Raw genomic sequence first — 21,592 nt, forward strand, 5'->3', positions numbered from 1 at the left:
ACACTCATCCTACAATGGATTTTATATGAGGGTGGGCTTTATATGAGGTGGGCTTTATATGAGGGTGGGCTTTATACAGCCAATTCATCATAATCCAGTATACAGCGTAGCCGTAGACAACTCGTACACATCTTACACCTTTGTGTGCGCTTTGGTTTAAACATATTTGTATTGCCTTGAAACTGACAAAAAGGATTGGGCACAAGTTCTTACAACTTAATTAAGCCCTCTCCTAACTTAAATACATTTTACGTTCATCATAGCTGTCTTAACATGTACATTTCATTTTTTTTTTAAATTTAAGTTGAATTAACAAAATAGATTGCTGACGACTGTTTCTCCGTACCCCGACCTACTCATAAAGAATTAACCGAGGTTTTCACACAGATAAAGAAAATTTAATTCTTCGAACATGATGTAATTGTTGTAGTTACGAGTAGCATGTGCTGATGTTTCAGAACGGAGGCTAGGAAGGATTTCTACCAGATAATTTGGTGTCATATCGTTTTTTATTTTGAAAGGGGTTGATAGCTTAATATGTTTACGTCGTTCGGATAAGAGTTCCCATCCCGTCTCAAAGTAAAGCGATTCTCTTGATGCGTATACAGGTAGGCCGGTAACTACTCGAGCTGCAAGTAATTGAACTCTTTCAAGTTTTTCAGAGTCTTGTTGAGAACACCCATCCCAGTCCGACTACCGATGCGTACTCCAATAAGGGACGAATAGATGTTTTATAAAGAACAGATAAAGAATATCTAGGCACTGAATATTTAAGTTTTTTGAGTAATACTAGTTTTGTGTATGCTGACTTGGCAATACAGTCAATATGGTATGACCGGTCATCTGCCATCACTGGAGAAATTAAGACCTAAATGATTATGATGTTGAACGAATGTTAAAGTAATGTTTTGAAATACAATATCAGGTAATTTAGTATTTCGTCTTTTTGAAATAAAGATCATATTTGTTTTTTCTGCATTGAATTTCATTAACCATTTCTTTGACCAATTTTCCAAAATAGATAGATCATGATTTATACAAGTTTCCATCTCTCCGGTGGTTGCAGATGATTTACCCAAGGATGTGTCATCAGCGAATAATCTGCTTATATTTATCATATTTTCAGCTATATAAGAAATAAGAGAGGACCCAGTACTGATCCCTGGGCACTCCTGCTGATAGGTTAATGAGTTTGATTGACAGGATCTGTTAACAATGTTTTCCATCTAATAAGTAACTTTTTAACCAATTCAAAATATTACCTTTTCTAATTTGTACAACAATTTCATATGCCATACCCTATCAAAAGCTTTGGATAGATCACAAAAGACTATACAACAGTCTTGTTGGTTGTCCAGAGCAGAGACAATACTATGGTAGATTTCCAAAAGTTGGAATACGGTGGAGTGGCCTGGTAAGAACCCTGATTGATATTTGTAAAATAAATTATTGTGCGCTTTACTGGTCATTTGTCTGATGAAGGTGACAGTGTACATATCGTACTAATCATCGAAACGTCACATAGAAAATTGTATTGGTTGTGTAAAAGAGAACTTTTCATAATCCCTACTTACCAACCTGAAGAAAATGTTTAGAAGTATCCAGTATATAGATTTAGGAGGTGTGAGTAGCTAGGCCTACCCTTACCAGTCATTAGGAACCTTACACCGGTCTCAAGTTGAGTACAGCTCACTCCAAACTGGATACTTACTTAAACTCACGGATCTATATAATTCCTTGTCTGTGCACTAAGACCCCAATTAACTATTTTGTAAAATAAAATATACATATTATCCTTGTGTCATTGGTTTCCGCAACCACGATTTCGTATATAAGTTAACGTTATATAACACGTTACGTATCATGTGTGTTAATGTTATGTCCGTGGTAAAATAAGTAGAGTTCCTTAAGTAAAACTGATTAGTAAGTTTTACTAACCCTTTCCCTGATACTATACATTCGTTTAAGACAGTTATTGAACGTTTTTATAGAAGGCGCGAGATTTCCGGAAAATAATGTCCGAAAAAATATCTTCAAATTACACTAGTCACACCGTTTCAACATGGCGGCGACCAGCAGAGTGTTTAGCCCAATAGTGGGTAAGGTTATATCGTTTGGCTTTTAAACTTGAAATATAGTGGCTTATTACACTGAATCTCAATATAGCCACTTGTCACTCTCCATCCGTTAATGCAACAATAGAGCATAAAGTCCCAGTACACGCCATTTGCCATCAATTCCATGTGTTCACATTTGACCTACAGCAGACACCGGTCAAACTTATCTTGCATGACCTATATACAACTTCAGTACGATGTGTTTGGCAAATATGTGGTAATCTGTTAACTATGGCGAAACTCTCCTACAATTTGCACGTGGCCGATCTTCAATTCAGAATAATTTTAATCAATAAAAATTGAAGTGAAGATAGACGTCCTGTATTACATTTCAATCCCCGGATCCGGATAACTACAAACTAATATTTTTTTCATAAAAAGTAATTTGTATTATTACCCAGACCTTGTTATTCTCACGTTTATATGTTTGACAAACTTTTTGACAAAATACAAAGAAATACAGGGGTAGGGGAGTATATTAAATCCACAATCTATTTTCATGTTGTCATGCCCATAGCCTGTAAGTACAGAAATTAAAGTCTGAGGGGTTCATGGTAAATAAATAATAAATAATCTTTATTTACAACGCTGCTAAGGGAACAATGTTGTTTTCATGGTGGAGGAAAACGGGGGGGGGGGGGGGGGAAATACCGGTAGTAGCCACTTTGACATTCTTACTGACTTCGGTTGGCTAGTGAGAGTTCTCCTGAAGCTTATTCAACCGAGCATCATATTATCTGAAGTTAACCAGTGGTCCAGGGTCCAACCACTACACTCGTAAACATAATTACCTCTGTTCAATAATTATACATGATGTGTTGTGATAATTAAATATAATTACTGAGGATTTCTTGTTCTTTCAGTTGCTGCCAGGGTTGGTATAAGACACTGTTACACTGGCACAAGAGGCAATTTGGCCATCAACAAAAACACGAAAGTCATATGTCAGGGATTTACAGGGAAACAGGTAAGAATTGAAAGCATTAAAATTGCTAGGCATGAAGAGATTGATACACCCATCCTACTTTGAATGCCCCAATGGTCAGACACTGCCCCTGGGTACCAGGCATTTGGTAATAACTTGAAAACTGTTGAGATCCTTAACCTATAGCTACATGTGTGCTTACTAGCTGCCATGGGCACGGAGAAGTGAACACTCCTGGGTCCTGCCAGCTCCATAGGACTGGTTATATAGTCCCAGGGTCATAGCAAATACAAGTTTGAAATCTCCATCCTATAATCACGTATCAAATATATATGCAGATTGCATCCAACTTTGCAATGAACATCCTCTTAAAATCTGTGGAACAATTGTTGTGTAAAGGAAGCTTAATTGTAGCTCCCCTGGTAGACTGGTTACCAGCTCCTAGGCTTTTCAGAGCATGTAAACAAATGTAACGAAAGGATGTTGACTCTCTGGGTGTTAAGATGGTATCACAAAATATAGAAATATTTGCAAATATATAACTTTCACTATGATCACTTGGCGTATCTAGGTAAGCGATACAGGCCATCTGAGCCTCTTATATTCGGTTACATCAAAGAAGCTTACTGGTTTAATCATATGTTAAACAAATCTTTTGGCATCAACATTTTTTTTTAGTAAAATACTTCTTGCTGTTTGTTTTTCAGGGTACTTTTCATAGTCAGCAAGCTATAGAATATGGAACACAAATGGTTGGTGGTGTCTCACCTGGTAAAGGGGGCCAAATCCATCTGGGATTACCGGTATTTAACTCTACAAAAGAGGTAATATGGCATTCTTGTTAAAAATGACAGTTTCAAACTATATCAAGTTTGCACTGCAAACTCGATCAAGGTAGTAAATCAAACATAAATGATGACAGAAAATATGTAGGTTGTTTGCCTGTATATTTAATTTATTTGCATTGGTATCTGTCCTGTCTCTACAATACATGTGCTAAATTTGTTATTAATCCAGGGTAAAATTTCTTTATTTCAAAAGACAATATAGACAAATTTAGTACAATAAAGAGTGAAAAAAAAACTCCCTTCCTCATGTCTAATTAATAAAATTCACTGGATAAACAAGACATAAATTTATTCGCCTATGTGATTTTAAGTACGAAAAAAATGCATTTTTGAATCCATCTCATATTGCAGGCGATGGAAGCAACTAATGCTGATGCTTCAGTAGTGTATGTGCCTCCCAAAATGGCCGGCCAGGCCCTGGTGGATGCTATAGATGCTGAGGTTCCTCTCATTGTCTGTATCACAGAAGGTATCCCACAACAAGACATGGTCCGGGTAAAACACAAACTTCTACGCCAGAATAAATCTCGTCTCATCGGCCCAAACTGTCCTGGAATAATTAGGCCTGGCGAGTGTAAAATAGGAATTATGCCAGGTCACATTCATCAAAAAGGAAAAATAGGTCAGTCATGCATACAATCAATTAATCTAAGGGGGAGTTTTCTGAATATGTATCCAAATGATTTTAAAGATTTCAGTACATATTATATACTGGAGTTAATTTTAATATTTTGAACCTTTTTAAGCCGCTCTTGGCGAGAGAGCTGAGCGGCTTATTGATTCTGTCCAGAGAACGAAATGACGGACCCACTTCTGTTCAGGGTGCTTGCGCATAATTTAGTCTTGCATGCTTCCGCTATAAAGTTACGTTATCGTAAATAGAAAGTAGAATCTCTGACACTCACCTGTGGGTTACATTAAGTCTTCTGATACTCTTCTCCAAACAAAATGTTTAACTCCGGTGCATTCTACGAGTGTTGTGGTGGTGAAATTTGTGCACTGGGTTTGAGCGTTTTAGCAACTCGGATTGAGATCTGAGGAGTGTTTGTTTTCGTGACTCTGGTTCGAGAAAGCACATGTGAAGAATGTCTGTATGTACAAGGAAGAAGTAAATAAATATACTTATAAACCGTTTGAGTGATGAAGTATAACCTCTATTTTGATGTTTCAAACGGGAACGTAATATGACATATCGTGCTTAGGCTGATAACAGTAAAAAACCAACATGGCTACCACGGATGTGGCTCTTGAGACGAGACGATATGTAAACTGTGTATGCTTATCAAACATTTCTGTAACACAGCATGCTTTTTCTGGTGTATTTATTTATGAAAATGTAACAATTTAAGAACATGACACAACTGCTGCTGCTGTTTGACAAGAATTTGCGCCATCAAAATATTATCCAATCCGGTGTAAGGGAAATAAGTCGCATTGAGAAATATAAGTTAAATATATTCCAAGAACAATTGTGAGATTTTGTGATCAATTGTTTATTCAATGACAGTAAATAAAGTCACTACATATATTAATAATTATTATTAATATGAATAAAAAAATAATAAAAAATAAAAGGAGTACAATGCCTCTTTTCTCCATGCATGTTTTCCCACTACTGTTAATTATCCTTCATTTCACAAGCACAAAATGCACCTATTCTTTATTTCTCATTCACCGATTGCCATTCTGCATGTAAATGGTCATGTCACATCATTAGAGGATGCTTATTAATGAAAATTACAACAATGGTATGCGTCACAAGAGAGGGTGAAAAAAGAGGAGAGTGAGAAATGTTTTTAACGCATCATTTAAGTGGTGATTGATTTTGGAAATTCCAAAGACACCATCATCACATGACCTGATTTTCAATAAGCAGAATACAGAACACATGTCTGAGGTATTATGGTAGATATTGATGCTCAACGTGTTACTGAAGCAATTAAATTTAAAGTGGTGAGCGGCTTAATGTCACACTGACATAATTATAGTTTCCTGTTGTATTAGCAATTGTCTAATAGTAATACATGTGTAGTGTACAGTGTAACCTGCTGAAACAGAGCTTTACATAGACCAGACTTTGATTAGTGTCACTGTTTACATTTTGTTAGCAATTACAAAAACTTGTCCATTCGAAATGAATGGTTTTTGTTTTAGGCAAGTTTAAAGGTTTGTTGTCGTATCAAAAAGGCGTTTCCAACCCCCTTATCGTACATCAGATTTTTGGCAATTTAGACAAAGTTATCTGTATGCATAGATGTGGTATATGGTAAGCTGTTTTGACAGTATAATTTAAGTATTTTTTGTTTAGAACTTAAATAGTATTTCCAGATGCCAGGGGCAAACTAGAGACTGTTCCAGAATGCAGATGCCAGAATTTAAGGGTTGACAACCTTACTTCCTTATCCAATATCCCCTTAACATTAAATGTTATGTTTTGATGTGAAGATGATTGACTTTGCTGTCTGTGTTGTAGGTATTGTGTCGCGTTCAGGCACTCTTACCTACGAGGCCGTGCACCAGACCACTCAAGCTGGACTAGGCCAAACGCTGTGTGTTGGTATTGGTGGTGATCCATTTAATGGTACAAATTTCATTGACTGCCTCGAAGTCTTCCTGAATGACCCTGCCACAGAAGGTACATACAAATGAGTGGACACTTTACATAAGGGTTGTTCCTTAATTCAATTCATATGGAAGAGGGGGGGCGATACACTCTTTTAGAGGTCAACCGCCCAAAAAATATTGAAACTGATTTATTTGATGATTAAGTATACATGTATATGCTTGTTAGACCTGAATTTAGTTTTGCTGCATAGAATATATTACTGTGTTGATCCTGTAAGAAGTCTAAAGGGCCAACACATGTACACTGTCTCTGATATAAAGTAGGTAGATATGGGTGGGCTTATTACCGGGCATGAGCTTGTTGTCAGAAAAATATGATAATAAATAAAAAATATACAGCATTTGTATAGTGCCCTATATAATTTTCAAAGTTACTGTAATGCGCTTTAAATCACATCAATATTAGTACAGTATTCCTACAGTGACAGTTGTCAATATAGTAAATAAACAAGGCATACAAATCAGAATGTTTTCATCTGGTAAAAAAGGCATTTATAGCCATATGCATATAAATATATAGATGTATAAAGTGGGGTGTACATGACGTTAATAGGGTTAGACAGGTGTCTCTAATTCCCCCAATAAAATTAATTATTATAGTCCATCAATTATAGAATAACCCTGTAATTCAACTTCCAAAAAACATAAATCTCTAGGGTTAGACAGTAACTATTTTTGCTTGGTAGTCCACAGGACATGTTGAATAGATTATGTACTAGTTAATGTAACTAGTCAAAGATTTCCTGATAAGGAATCATCACGATCAACAGCACGAAACATTGTAAGTAATCGACTGTGGGGGACTTAAAATAACTACTGCCATAAAAATAGTTTTTGGAAAATTTGACAATTATCATGCAATATATCTTATTTTAAGCAGCTTTCTAAATTTTAAAAATGTACATATTTATTGTATAATCATATTTTTCACAAGTCCAAAGGACCAGTAAGGTTAGGTGAATCACTAGTCTTTGCGGAAATCTACTAGTCCAGGACTAGCAGACTAGTGTTAGTGTCGACCCCTGATTTTCTGAAATGTAAAACATATTCAGTACATCAGTACCTCAACCATGTCTTATTGGACAAGACCTCCGGCTCTGAAGAGTTTTCTCTTCAGAAACTTGGATACAAATTTCCAGTGCTTTGTATAAGTTGTTTCCCTTTATGTATTATCCAGGTATTGTGCTGATTGGTGAGATTGGAGGCCAGGCAGAAGAAAAGGCAGCTGAATATCTTAAAAACTTCAATTCTGTAAGTATTTGCATAGAGTACAATTTCTACTCTGTAGGTATACGTGGTGTGTAATTATTACATCTACTGAAATTACTCTTTTTTTTTCACAAGATAGTTTATAATAGGTGTTGAATCACAAAGAGGGTCTATTGCATGAAGTTAAAAATGTCCACCATATTTATTTTGAAACTTTTTAGACTGAACTTTTTCTTTTTACAATTACAAATTATTGTGAAAACGTTGTTTGAAGAATGATCATATTTAAGAAATATTTTTTGCTCTCATGAAAAAAAAAGATTTACTGTATTAAAAAAACAAAAATTCCTATTGGCCTCATTGTGGTGTCATGATGAACACCATGAGATGTTATACATGTTCTGGCCTATGTGACAAACTATCTTAACACACACTTATGTCATCTAACATAAACCTTCCCTCATGACTATATTGTATACATCTGGCTTCCAGCAGGGATGATGCCTGTTTGGAATTATTTTGTTAATAGAACATCACTTATGAAGTACGACAGTCCTAGGCAAATATGATGTACTGAGGTAAAAGTTGTTAGACAATCCTGATGAATGCATTGTGATAGTTGTAACGCTCAGTCATGCATACTTGCTAACTTTTTGAAATTTCCATTGGGGGAGATTCTGCATGCTCAAAATTAAAACATAAATGAAATGTATGTATTTTCCCCCTAGAGACAGAATAGCCCTTAAAAATTACGTATTTGAGTTGTTCTTGTGAAATCATAAGATCTTAGAATACAGGAATAGTTTAGCAAGCTCACTGCCTAAAAATACTAAATTTAACGGTCCAAAATCAGGAGTCTCTATCCTAAATAGGCAGAGTTGGCAAGTATGGTCATGCTGTTCATTTGTAATGCCAGGTGTATCTATGGCCTTGGCGGCTATGTAACATCCCGGTGTCACTCATCAACACAGTTCCAATAAAACAACTAAGGAAAAGGTCCTGAGCCAGAGCCGTGCTCCTATTAGTGGCTGACCCTATCTGTTTCACTCATTTTCCACACGTCTTGAAACTATTCTTATACTTCCCCCAAAACACACAGTCATTGGTTTTTATCAACCACTTGAACATGTTTAAAATACTGACATGCCCTGGACAACGTAATGAAGTATCACTGGAATCGCTGCATAAACTACCCCCAATGTAACACTATAATCTCCTTTGTTTACAGTAGATTTGCCTCTGCCTACTCATATTACTTGTCCTGTCTGAGCAGATGACGAATGTATGTTCCTGAAGACCATCATAACAATAGGACCCCTTGTGCATACCAGGCTCAGCCCGTCTGTCTGTTTTTAAATGTAACATTTTTCAGTATAAATCCAGGCAGACCTGCAAATATTTATACAGGCCTTGCAAGGCTTTGCCAAGGTTTGTCTGAAAGCAGTATCAGATTACTAGGTACAACATTATTTCATAAATGAACAACTCTGGTCCAAACGGTTCAACCGTTTGGATTGTGACAAAGAAATGCAGCCTAGATGTTTTATGTTTCCCCGACAGCTGATCACTAAACACACATCTCGGCCTTTCATTCCCTGCCATTTACCTTAAACAACACACTGCTTTCTTGAAGGTATTCAACTGATTGATTCAATAAATAGTAAAATACCTTAGTAATTCTTTACTTTTATTGTTAATTGCCATTTTGTTACACAGGTCCTGATATATCAATCTATGGTACTATGCAGTATTGGTACATACTTGCCAACTCTTCCTATTTAGGAGGGAGACCCTCGATTTTGAACCCTTAAATTTAGCATTTTCAACCAATGAATTTGCTAAACTATTTTCCTATATTCTAAGATAATTTCATCTAAAAGAACAAATCAAACTGTCTTTTAAAGGGTTATTTTGTCTAAAGGGGATGTATACACATATTTTATTTAGGTTTTAATTTTGAGTGTGCAGAATCTCCCCCATAGAAATTTCAAAAAGTTGGCAGTATGTTGGTATGAAGTGAAAAAAATCACTACATGTATTAGTTTTCAGGGACCCAATGCTAAGCCAGTAGTATCTTTTATCTGCATGTATTAATTTTCAGGGACCCAACGCTAAGCCCGTAGTGTCTTTTATCGCTGGCCTGACAGCGCCACCTGGCCGTCGCATGGGTCATGCAGGAGCTATCATTGCCGGGGGCAAGGGAGGTGCAGAAGAGAAAATTGAGTCCCTGAAATCTGCAGGTGTTCATGTGAGCATGTCTCCTGCTCAACTAGGCACCACAATGCTCCAGGTAAGTGAAAAAGATCACAGAGTATCTGTACAGTACATCTCACATGATCAGTGAAGCTTCATTTCTGTAACACAGTTTTATGTGATTCTTTTATTTAATCATTTCAGTTTGTTTAATGATTTGCTTTAAAGAATCATTGTATTTCTTTTTTATTTAAGGTAGGTCCTCCCTTGATTAATACTTGACACATTCTTTTTAACTCTTTAAGTCATAAAAACATAGTCTAAAGACAAAAAAGAAAAAGTCAGTGATACACACGTCTACCAAAATTCCTTTTCCAACTATGGTATGGAGACATGGACCCTCTTGCCCCAACGTTTCAGATGAAATGACAATTGGGTCATACATTTCTGTTAATAAAATACATTCCTCTATCAAACTTTCATTACAAAAGTATTGTGTAGACAGAATCTCAATGTACATAAGTTGAGATGTTTTGTAAGCATATATTTATTTTTTATTATTAATAGATATACAATGTTATTTGAGTAATACATTAAATCTTTCTTGGACAACAAAAAATACTAGAATTCTTGATATATTACTAGTCCTATCCAGAGTTATGGGTACAACCTTTTTTTTCAGTCACTAAAATATTGTCTCAAGAGAAAGGAAAAGTCCATAAAATACATGGCTATCTAAATTAATTTTTGAACAAAGATATAATAATAATAATAATAATATACAACATTTGATATAGCGCCCTATCTAGCTAACATAAGCCACTCTAAAGCGCTTTACAGTACATAGATATACAATTTGATACAGTCAATACAACTAGCATATATATATTAATCAATACAATATTGTATATCAAGAACAAAATATCCTAAGCCAAACTGACCTTGAGTGGGGACAGATATGCCTTATTATTATGATACAAATTGCATTTCTTTTTTTTAATTATCTTAGAAAAAAGTTTTGGGGCAGAGAGTACATACAACATCTGTATATAGTGATATTTAATCAATTTACAGGGGTAGATATGTAAAAACAATATCCGTTTTGCCTAATTAATATTAATATTTCCCAGACAAAAAACCCCATCTTAAATCATTATAACATCATGATTTAATAAAACAAAAAATGTGCAAAAAGAAAAATGAATAAATAAATGAAATGTGTACACACTTTATGATTTGCACATTATAGTTACCCTGGGTACATAAATGAATTATAAATTCAATAACACAGAATAATAAAAACGATCCCACATCTCTTTATACAAAAAAGTACGCAAATCATACCATCTGGAATGTGATGTCACAAGGGAGGACCTACTTCATCAGCAAAAGTCTGCATGGTGTGTATACTCGAAAAGATGAGTACAAGGTTTGAAAAATAGTTGGCAGAAATTATAGCAAAATCATAATAAATGTTCCACTTATGCTAATTATGAATTGACCAGATTTGAAAAAGAACAAGTTTAGTATGTAAAACTTCTTCAGAATGATACTAAATTAGATAGTTTGGCTCATAAAAATATATATTGGGATTCATTAATGTAACATATATTAAAAACTATTATAGCAGCAGGTATTAAAATTAATTTTATTTTGTGCAGGCTATGAAAAAATAGCAGTGATTAATTGTAAGTGGTAGGTGAGTTTGTTGCCATTTTAGAGTTATTTCCCTTCTTATGCATCTGTTTAGAATTTTGTACATGGGCCTGTTTGTTAATACAGTCAAACCAGTTAGTCTATTTCTACAATTCATATTTCATGGATGAAGACTTTTTAGACTTGTAAATGTTGATGCAAGCCTTGAAAATCCTATCCAAGTCTTGTCAGATAGTACCATCAAATCACGCAGTCCATCTCTATTTCATAAATGAAAACCTTGACCAAAATGATTGAAACGTTTGGAAAGCAATTAACAAATTGGTCCATGTTTGTTGTTAAGAGTTACTGTTCCTTGCCTATGCCTACCCTACTTCCTCCTTATTTGCTTGTTATCATGTATACTGTAAAGCGCTAGTCATTGAACACAGATCTAGATAGATATTCGGTTATTTCATGGAATCTTTCATATTTTATTTTATACTTAATAATAAAAATCTGAACCAGGCAACAGTATAACGAATAAATGTAAGATAAGTGCTATTAGAAAATAATAACTATTATTTTCAGTAACATACATACATATATAAATACATACATACATAATAAAAGGGAGTGCAATTTTTATTTTATTTTTTTATTAGCTCACCTGGTCCGAAGGACCAAGGTGAGCTTATGCCATACCATGGCGTCCGTCCGTCTGTCCGTCCGTCCGTACGTCAACAATTTCTTTAAACGACTTCTTCTTCTTAACCATTGGTTGGAATTAAACTAAATTTGACTGGAAGCATCCCTAGGTGGTGGGGATTCAAAATTGTACAAAAAATGGGGCTGACCCCCGAGGGGGCTGAGGGGCGGGGCCAAAAGGGGTCAATTTGCCCATATTGCTTTAAGCGACTTCTTCTCTGAAACTAAGAAGTGGATATCAACCATATTTGACTGGAAGCATCCCTAGGTGGTGGTGATTATAAATTGTACAAATGGTGGGGCTGACTCCCCAGGGGGCTTAGGGGCGGGGCCAAAAGGGGGCAATTTGGCTATATTGCTACAAACGACTTCTTCTGTAGAACTGTGCACTGGATATCAATCATATTTGATCAAAAGCATTCCTGGGAGGCAGGGATTTAAAATTGTACAAATGGTGTGGCTGACCCCCCAGGGGGCTGAGGGGCAGGGCCAAAAAGGGTATTTGGCTATACTGCTTTAAGTGACTTCTTCTCTGGAACTAAGTGATGGATATCAACCTTATTTGACTGGAAGCATCTCTAGGTGGTGGAGATTCAAAATTGTACAAACGGTTGGGCTGACCCCCCAGGGGGCTGAGGGGCGGGGCCAAAAGGGGGCAATTTGGTTATATTGCTATAAATGACTTCTTCTGCAGAACTATGCCATGGATATTGATCATATTTGGTCGGAAGTATTCATGGGAGGCAGGGATTCAAAATTGTACAAATGGTGGGGCTGACCCCCCGGGCTAAGGGGTGGGGCCAATAAAATGTATTACTTGGAAATGGTTGAGATCCCCACCATATAACCATATATACAATTGCTGAGTATAAAGAGAAGAATGCACATTTGCTTCCAGGATGTCCCTAGGGTCTGGCCCCACCCTTGGAGACATAGTCCCTGGGCCATAACTTTAAAACGGTTGAGATCCCCACCCCAAAACTATATATACAAATGCTGGGCATAAAGAGACGAATGCAATCATGATATCAGAATAGACCCTGGGGTCTGACCGAACCCCTAGGGACCTAGTTTCTTAGTCACAGCTTGGAAACAGTTGAGAGCCCCACCCTATAACCGTATATATACAATTGCTGAGTATAAAGAGATGATTGCACATATGCTTCCAGGTTGGCCTTGGGGACTGCCCCACCCTTGGAGACTTAACCCCTGGGTCATAACTTTGAAATGGTTAATATCCCCACCCCAAAACTATATATACAATTGTTGGGCATAAAGAGACGAATGCAGTCATGACATTAGAATTGATCCCAGGGTCTGCCCCACCCTTGCAGACTTGGCCCCTGGGTCATAACTTTGAAACGGTTGAGATCCCCACCCCAAAACTATATATACAAATGCTTGAAAAAAAGAGACAAATGCAGTCACAATATTAGAATCGATCCTGGGGTCTGGCCACAACTATAGGGACCTAGTTTCTGAGTCAAAGCTTCGAAACAGTTGAGATCCCCACCCCATAACCATACATAAAATTGCTGGGCATGAAAAATCTAATATAGCTATGCTACAAGGATTGGCCTTGGGGTCTGGCATATTCCCTTGATCTAATTTGGAGAATAGTTTGCCATGATTGCATAGGTATCCAGGTGAGCGATACAGGCCATCTGGGCCTCTTGTTTTCATTAATATACATACATACATACCTACATGTATACATTTTTTTCTTTAAAAAGTTTCATCTAGATCTGTTTAAGTCAGCACTAAACAAGTGAATGAAATGATACAACTAACATTATATTTACACTACTGTTACAGAACACAAGAGCTATTAAATACAAACACTGCTAACTTCTACTAAAAATATATAAACAAGTAGGATTTGTCCGGTTCTGCTTCTGCATTTTAATAAGGGGACACTAAATCCTTTTATATGCTTAAAGTGACGGACATATTTTGGTCTGATGAAACTTCATAAAGAAACCTATCACATGCTGTAGGTATTCATCTGTAGTATTATAGCATCATCACATACAGTTTTTTACATGAACATATAAAGTGTTTCAGCATCCATTGTGACATTTCGAATTTCAATAGGACAGAGGTGGTGGCGGTGTTTGACATAAATGGTGCCACTTTTGATAATTCTGGCGATGAATATTTTGACTTTGATTGTTTGTGAAGACAGTGAGAAATATGACTCTTAAAGGGACATCACATGAAAAGGCGTTTTTTTTTTTTATTATTGAATGTGTGTATTGTATGCACTTCCACTTATGTTACCACGCTATCCCCATATTCATAGTCCGTTCCAAATGCCCAGTTTGACCACTTGAATTGTTCGGGAAAGCCCTGCTAAAAAAAGCGTCGATAACGTCACCTAACTAGGCTGTAACACGTGGTGCGAGGGAGATGAAACGGTTTCCAAAGAGGCCTCCAGAGAGGGGCCGTCAGGCAACTGCAACTTCTTTCCGCACTATGAAACCAAGTTATATGATTTCAAAGTCCGTATTCAAACTTATTGAACAGTAATTATTCATCATTAGAAGTTAATTGCACACTTGCCAATATTCAGAATTTAAATTTATTTAGCTTTAAACATAAATTTGTTGCCAATAAAATTAAACAAGGGATGGGGCACAAGTTTTTTACTATTTATCACAGCCTTCTCCCGTCATACATTTACAATTAATATCAATAATGATAATAGGCATAAACATAAAGTAGATATACCGGTATTTAAATATATATTGAATTTAGTACCGGAATGTGGCTGGGGCTAAAACCTTCCCTACACCAAGGGACAAACCTTTCGGATTTTTTTTTATATGTTGCCGGGGCAGAGGAGGCCAGGTATTCATATTAGTATAATTAATCGTACCATTTTATTGAACCCGGTAATATTATAAATTATGTAAATCCACGGACTTCGATAACACATATCTCGGTGACCCAGAAAATACGCCCTGGACCATCACAACAGTTATCCCTTGGAAGGCCTCATGGAAAAATCAAACTAACCAGTCACTTATCCCTTCCTTTCACATAAACCACTGTATAATTATAGAAACACAAAGCAAACTCTCTCCAATACATGCCCATTAACATATTAAAATAAGTTCATCTGTGTTCAATTTCAGACAAAGATACTAGCGAGCTTAATGGTTTTAGATATTTATTCTTAACATAAAAAGCGCTAGCATTTCTGTCGATTCTATTTCAGCTTAACCGGCTATCCGGAAGAATACATGCACCGTAATAACTTCTACGGCAGTTATTTTCTCCTTTGAATACTGCCCACCTGCAATAATGATTCTGTAACGTTCTCCTTGCGCTATGTTTTGACCATTTGGCAACTTTTCGTTTCGTAGCTGACACGGTACAACACTTTTCTTTCGCTTACTTCACACGGCCAGTCATTTTGTTAACAAAGAAATGGTGTGCTATGCGCATGCGCTAGTAAAAGAAAATCCCTGAACAAAACGTTGGTCAGACAGGTAGAAATACTGATGAAGTTCTTAGATTTAATCATTTTTATGAATCTATTTCAGCCAAATCCGATCGTTATTTTCCATAAGGAGTCTCACTTGATATGTTAATGCAGAATTTGAAAAAAAAAAGACAAAAAATAAAGTTGCTTCACTGTCATGCCCCTTTAAAAAGTTTGATTCATAAATGGAATATCAGTAGCTAGTGTTATATAATAGGGGTGTCACAATATGCAAAGTGTGTACCCCGATAAATATTACAATACAGAATGAATATATTGCGATACGTATCCCGATATATTGTCATAGGAAAGATATGTTCAATTTTATAATAAGTTGTCAGATTGTTATCAGACTTAATCATATATAATATGGATCAAACCAACCATCGATTACAAAATTTCAACTAATTCCCACCACTATTAAAAGCCTGTTTTTGTGTCGCCTGCGAAAAGCTGGTGACACATAGGTATTGCTATGTCGGCGACGGCGTCCGCACAGAGGTTTTCGTGCGATAACTTGAGTTTCATTGGGCCGATCAAACTCAAACTTAATGCATTGCCCTCCTTACCGAAAGTGCTTGCTTGGGATTGCTTTTCAGGTCCAAAGGTCAAGGTCACTGTTACTATAAAAAATCTGTTTTTGGTGCGATGACTTGAGTTTCCTTGGACCGATCAAACTCAAACTTCATGCAGTGCTTCCTTACCAAAAGTGCTTGTATGCTTATTGGCATATCTGTATTTGTAGTGATTTGCAAAGGTAAAACACCAAGCGGATACATAAAAATAAGTTTTTGAAAATTATTGCGACACAGCGATATTTCATCTCTGTATTGTGGTACGCTACGATATACCCTTGTACTGCAATATACCCATTTTCCAATATATTGTGGCAGCCCTATTATATAAGGAAAAAGATCCAGACTTTGCTGTTAGATAGTCACATGGAGACATTTGAATATGTGAGGTTTGATTCATGTAGGTTTGACGGTATCAAAGGAGATGTACATATATAAAAGAATTGTTCATAAAAAAGAAAGACCAAAAATATCTTGGTGGTAATTCATGTAGACATATAAGAAGGTGTTAAAAATGAGAGGCATCATAGCTAGGTGTGACTCTGTGCTGATGTACTCTTAAAATCATTAAGTTTAGCCAGGCAAGATTAAATACAAAATTACCAGTCCATCCATTGGCAATGGGTGATAATATGTGGCTAATAGCATGCTGGGATGAAAGGCTACTAAGTTTGTTCAAATGCATGGCCTTGACCTACTTTCAAAGTCATGGATAATACTTGTTTAACCATTTCTTCTAAATAACCCTGATGTCAAGGGTCACGTTATTTGACCAGTAGCATGCTGGGATGAACAACTACATGCATAATATTTGTTCAAATGAATTACATTGACCTACTTTTCAAAACACTTCTCATGCATTATGGTCAGGATATTTACTCTGAAGCATACCAAAAATGAAGGCTAACATTGATTTGCTTTCAATGAAATCCATTCATTATAATAGAATGGAGCCTTGTATAGTTTACAACTGTCTAATTGATGTGACAGAAGTGTTCTCACTAAATTCGTGTATTCAGTCCCATAAAATTATAAATACCTATGCAACCTATTGATAATCAGTTTACTACTTCCAAAAAGGGTTATTCAGTTCATTTGTACAGTTTTTGATCTCCACCTTTCATATCAAAATCCATTAAAATGTTAAGATGAAAAGGTTGATGAATGTATGACAGTTGTCATGATACTACATAAGCTCACCTTGGACCAGGATCAGAGATAGGAATTATTCATAGGTATGAGTGGTGTTTTTTTTCAAAGTTGACAGACACATACTTTTGACATTTTGTTATCAGATGAAGTGTATACGTAATGAGAATCAGATGTGCTTTTAATCAAACTCGGTTCTCAAAATTATGAAAAAGTAAACATTAACAGAATAATGTACTTGATGGAGCGGCTGTTTTAGGAGCCCAAATATTTTCTGTCATGTCTCACTTTATATCATGTTTTCTCTGAGATATGATACCAAGAAGAATTCAATGTAGTTCTGTAGTATGTTGTTACTCATGTCTTTCAAATAACTAAGTTTTGCTTAAAATGGATCCATAGCAACAAAAGCTACAGATATGCAATTCCTGTTATAATGATTGAAGAATACAAAAAGGTCACTGTTAAAAGAAATGGGGGGATGGTTGATTTGAACTTCTTCTGCATGCGCATGGTTTAAACCTACAACTACTTCATGACTTGTACCTGTTGCCTTTAAGTCATTCACCCCTGAAATTTCATAATGAACTATTCCAACCTTTGAATTGGAAGAGTTCAAATGTGTCTTCATGGATGAATGAGTTAACATAGGGAAAACTAACTGCAATCATCGACAACCATGTACTGAACCTTTTGTTTAAATTAGGGCATTAAAAATGGATCTGTATTCAGGTGTCAAAGTTCAGCAGAGACACTCTGTGACTTTTAGCTTTGGAAATTTGTTTATTAAAGAGATTTTATATTGAAAACACCTAAGGTTCAATCAAGTTTTCATCAATTCTTATTTATATAAATATCTTTCCTCACACTGATCTTAAAAATATTTTCGCGTAAATTTCATTATATTTTGTTTGCACAAATGTTTAATTTTATTTTCTGAAAGATATCTGGCCAATTTCAAGGTTAAACATACATGATGACCTATGTTTATGTGATTGTAATATTTCGATTACTTATTACATCATTTAATTTACTGGAGTAGAATGATATTAGATATGATGCATATATCCATTTTAGCACTGTGTAAAAGTAGTCGGTGGCCCATAGGCTGGGATAAATGATGTTGTTTATGTTATCATAGACGTTTTGATTCATTTCATTACAGATAAACGATAGAAAATGCACATTTGGACTGCTTTCTTATAAATTTCATCACACTGATGTCTGGAAAGCGTTTAAATTACATAAAAATGTGCAAACATATCATGTAGCTACATGCTTGAAGTGTACATGTAGTTAAATGAGGACAGGAAATTATCATACCATGAATATGTATAGCATATGTATAACAACTACCAGATTGTTTTTAATGCACACATCATTTTTGTTTAAGAGACAAATCATAAGTTTATGTGACCATTTTAGTCATAATTTAAGACTCTGACTACAACAATAACTGCTGTCGGTCATTCCATGACTCGAGTTCATGTTGCATATATGCATAAATTTGTATCTAATTTTCTAGGTGACACAGACTAATGTTGTTTGTCAAATTTAGTTTTTATGCCTTTACACCAACTTGAAGCCCAAATCCTCATTCTTCCATGCCATTATTGTTTAGCTCACCTGGTCCTACTAAAACATTCAAACTAGTTAAGAAAATTTGCTACTCTACACATTAAATAGTATTTTTATACGCCCGTCAAATTTGACGGGAGTATTATGGTATGGCGTTGTTCGGCCAGCCGGCGTAAACTTTTGTTTGTCCGGCAATCTCCTCCTACATTTTTTGACCGATCTCTTTGAAACTTGGTGTACATTATAATCATGATATGAAGTTATGTCTCCATTAAAAGAATTAAAAGAAGTTATTGCCCTTTGTTCATTTCAGTATTTGATTTTTGTCTGGCAATCTCCTCCTACATTTTTCAACGGATCTCTTTGAAACTTTGTAGGCTAAGTAATCATGATATGTTGTTGTGTTTCCTTGAAAAGAATTTTGATTCAACAATTTTTGTAAAAGTTATTGCCCTTTGTTTATTTCAGTATTCGATTTTTTTATCCGGAGATTTTCTCCTACATTTTTAGCTCACCTGGTCCGAAGGACCATGGTGAGCTTATGCCATACCGCAGCGTCCGTCGTCCATCCGTCCATCGTCCGACCGTCAACTTTTCCTTTAAAGCGCTACTAGTCATGAACGACTGAGCAGATTTTGACCAAATTTGGTCAGATAACATTCTGACAACTTATTATAAAATTGAACATATCTTTCCTATGACAATATATCGGGATACGTATCGCAATATATTCATTCTGTATTGTAACATTGTGACACCCCTATCATATAACACTAGCTACTGATATTCCATTTATGAATCAAACTTTTAAGAGTCATATTTCTCACTGTTTTGACAAACAATCAAAGGCAAAATAGTCATCGCAAGAATTATCAAAAGTGTCACCATTTATGTCAAACACCGCCACCACCTCTGTCCTATTGAAATTCGAAATGTCACAATGGGTGCTGAAACACTTTATATGTTCATGAAAAAAACTGTATGTGAAGGGGAACAAATTTTGTATAAATGATGGGTGTGGCCCCCCTTGGGGCTGAGGGGCGGGGCCAAATAGGGGAAATATAGCAAATTCTTTAAAATCCTTCTTCTTCTGTAGGAATGAAAGGATTTGTTCCATATTTAATCTGAAGCATCCTTGGGTAAAGGGGGAACAATTTTGTATAAACTGTGGGTCTGGCCCCCAGGGGCCTGAGGGGCGGGGCCAAATAGGGGAAACATAGCAAATTCTTTAAAATCCTTCTTATTCTGTAGGAATGAAAGGATTTGGTCCAATTTTTGGTCTGAAGCATTCTTGGGTGAAGGGGAATTAATTTTGTATAAACCGTGGGTCTGGCCCCCTAGGGGCCTGAGGGGTGGGGCCCAATGGGGGAAACATAGCAAAATATTCTTTAAAATCCTTCTTCATCTGTAGGAATGAAAGGATTTGTTCCATATTTGGTCTGAAGCATCCTTGGGTAAAGGGGGAACAATTTTGTATAAACCGTGGGTCTGGCACCCCAGGGGCCTGAGGGGCGGGGCCAAATAGGGGAAACATAGCAAATTCTTTAAAATCCTTCTTATTCTGTAGGAATGAAAGGATTCGTTCCATATTTGGTCTGAAGCATCCTTGGGTGAAGGGGAACCAATTTTGTATAAACCGTGGGTCTGGCCTCCCAGGGGCCTGAGGGGCGGGTCCAAATAGGGGAAACATAGCAAATTCTTTAAAATCCTTCTTATTCTGTAGGAATGAAAGGATTCGGTCCATATTTGGTCTGAAGCATCCTTGGGTGAAGGGGAACCAATTTCGTATAAACCGTGGGTCTGGCCTCCCAGGGGCCTGAGGGGCGGGTCCAAATAGGGGAAACATAGCAAATTCTTTAAAATCCTTCTTATTCTGTAGGAATGAAAGGATTCGGTCCATATTTGGTCTGAAGCATTCTTGGGTGAAGGGGAACCAATTTTGTATAAACGGTGGGTCTGGTCCCCCTGTGGGCTGAGGGGCGGGCCCAACAGGGGAAATATAACAAATTTTTAAAATCCTTCTTCTGTGGGAATGAAAGGATTTGGTCCATAATTGGTGTGGAGCATCCTTGGGTAAAGGGGAACCAATTTTGTATAAACGGTGGGTGTGGCCCCCCTGGGACCTGAGGGACGGGGCCCAATAGGGGAAATATAGGTAAAACCTTTATAACCCTTCTTCTACCATAGGGATTAAGGGATATTATCCTAATTTAGTCTTGAGCATCCTTGGGCCAAGGGAACTCAATTTTGTTTAAGCAGTGGGTGTTGTCTCCCAGGGGGCAGAAGGGCGGGGCCCAATAGGAGAAATAGAGGTAAAATCTTTAAAATCCTTCTCTGACCATCGGGATTAAGGGATTTTATCCTGATTTAGTCTGGAGCATCCTTGGGCCAATTTGACTCAATTTTGTATAAGCAGTGGGTGTGGGCTCCCAGGGGTCAGAAGGGCGGGGCACAATAGGAAGAATAGAGGTAAAACCTTTAAAATCCTTATCCGACCATCGGGATTAAGGGATTTTATCCTTCTTTAGTCTGGAGCATCCTTG

General features: G+C 36.5%; 1 protein-coding gene across 4 annotated transcripts in view; it reads left to right on the plus strand.

The window, feature by feature from the left end:
- Positions 1–1,996: 1,996 nt before the first annotated feature.
- LOC110453033 (succinate--CoA ligase [ADP/GDP-forming] subunit alpha, mitochondrial-like) overlaps positions 1,997–21,592 on the plus strand; it is a 21,453-nt gene continuing 1,857 nt past the window's right edge. The window contains exons 1-8 of one of the 4 annotated variants that reach the window (XM_021501851.1): positions 1,997–2,099; positions 2,981–3,084; positions 3,750–3,866; positions 4,242–4,512; positions 6,364–6,525; positions 7,693–7,766; positions 9,826–10,014; positions 11,579–11,616. In XM_021501851.1, the coding sequence (XP_021357526.1) occupies positions 2,063–2,099; positions 2,981–3,084; positions 3,750–3,866; positions 4,242–4,512; positions 6,364–6,525; positions 7,693–7,766; positions 9,826–10,014; positions 11,579–11,593 (969 nt within the window). In that variant the 5' untranslated portion in view covers positions 1,997–2,062 and the 3' untranslated portion in view covers positions 11,594–11,616. The remainder of the gene's footprint in view (positions 2,100–2,980; positions 3,085–3,749; positions 3,867–4,241; positions 4,513–6,363; positions 6,526–7,692; positions 7,767–9,825; positions 10,015–11,578; positions 11,617–21,592) is intronic. The other 3 variants (XM_021501852.1, XM_021501850.1, XM_021501849.1) reach the window with 3 other exon arrangements.

Source organism: Mizuhopecten yessoensis, unplaced genomic scaffold, assembly GCF_002113885.1.
Source record: "Mizuhopecten yessoensis strain PY_sf001 unplaced genomic scaffold, ASM211388v2 scaffold7065, whole genome shotgun sequence".
Classification (NCBI taxonomy): domain Eukaryota; kingdom Metazoa; phylum Mollusca; class Bivalvia; order Pectinida; family Pectinidae; genus Mizuhopecten; species Mizuhopecten yessoensis.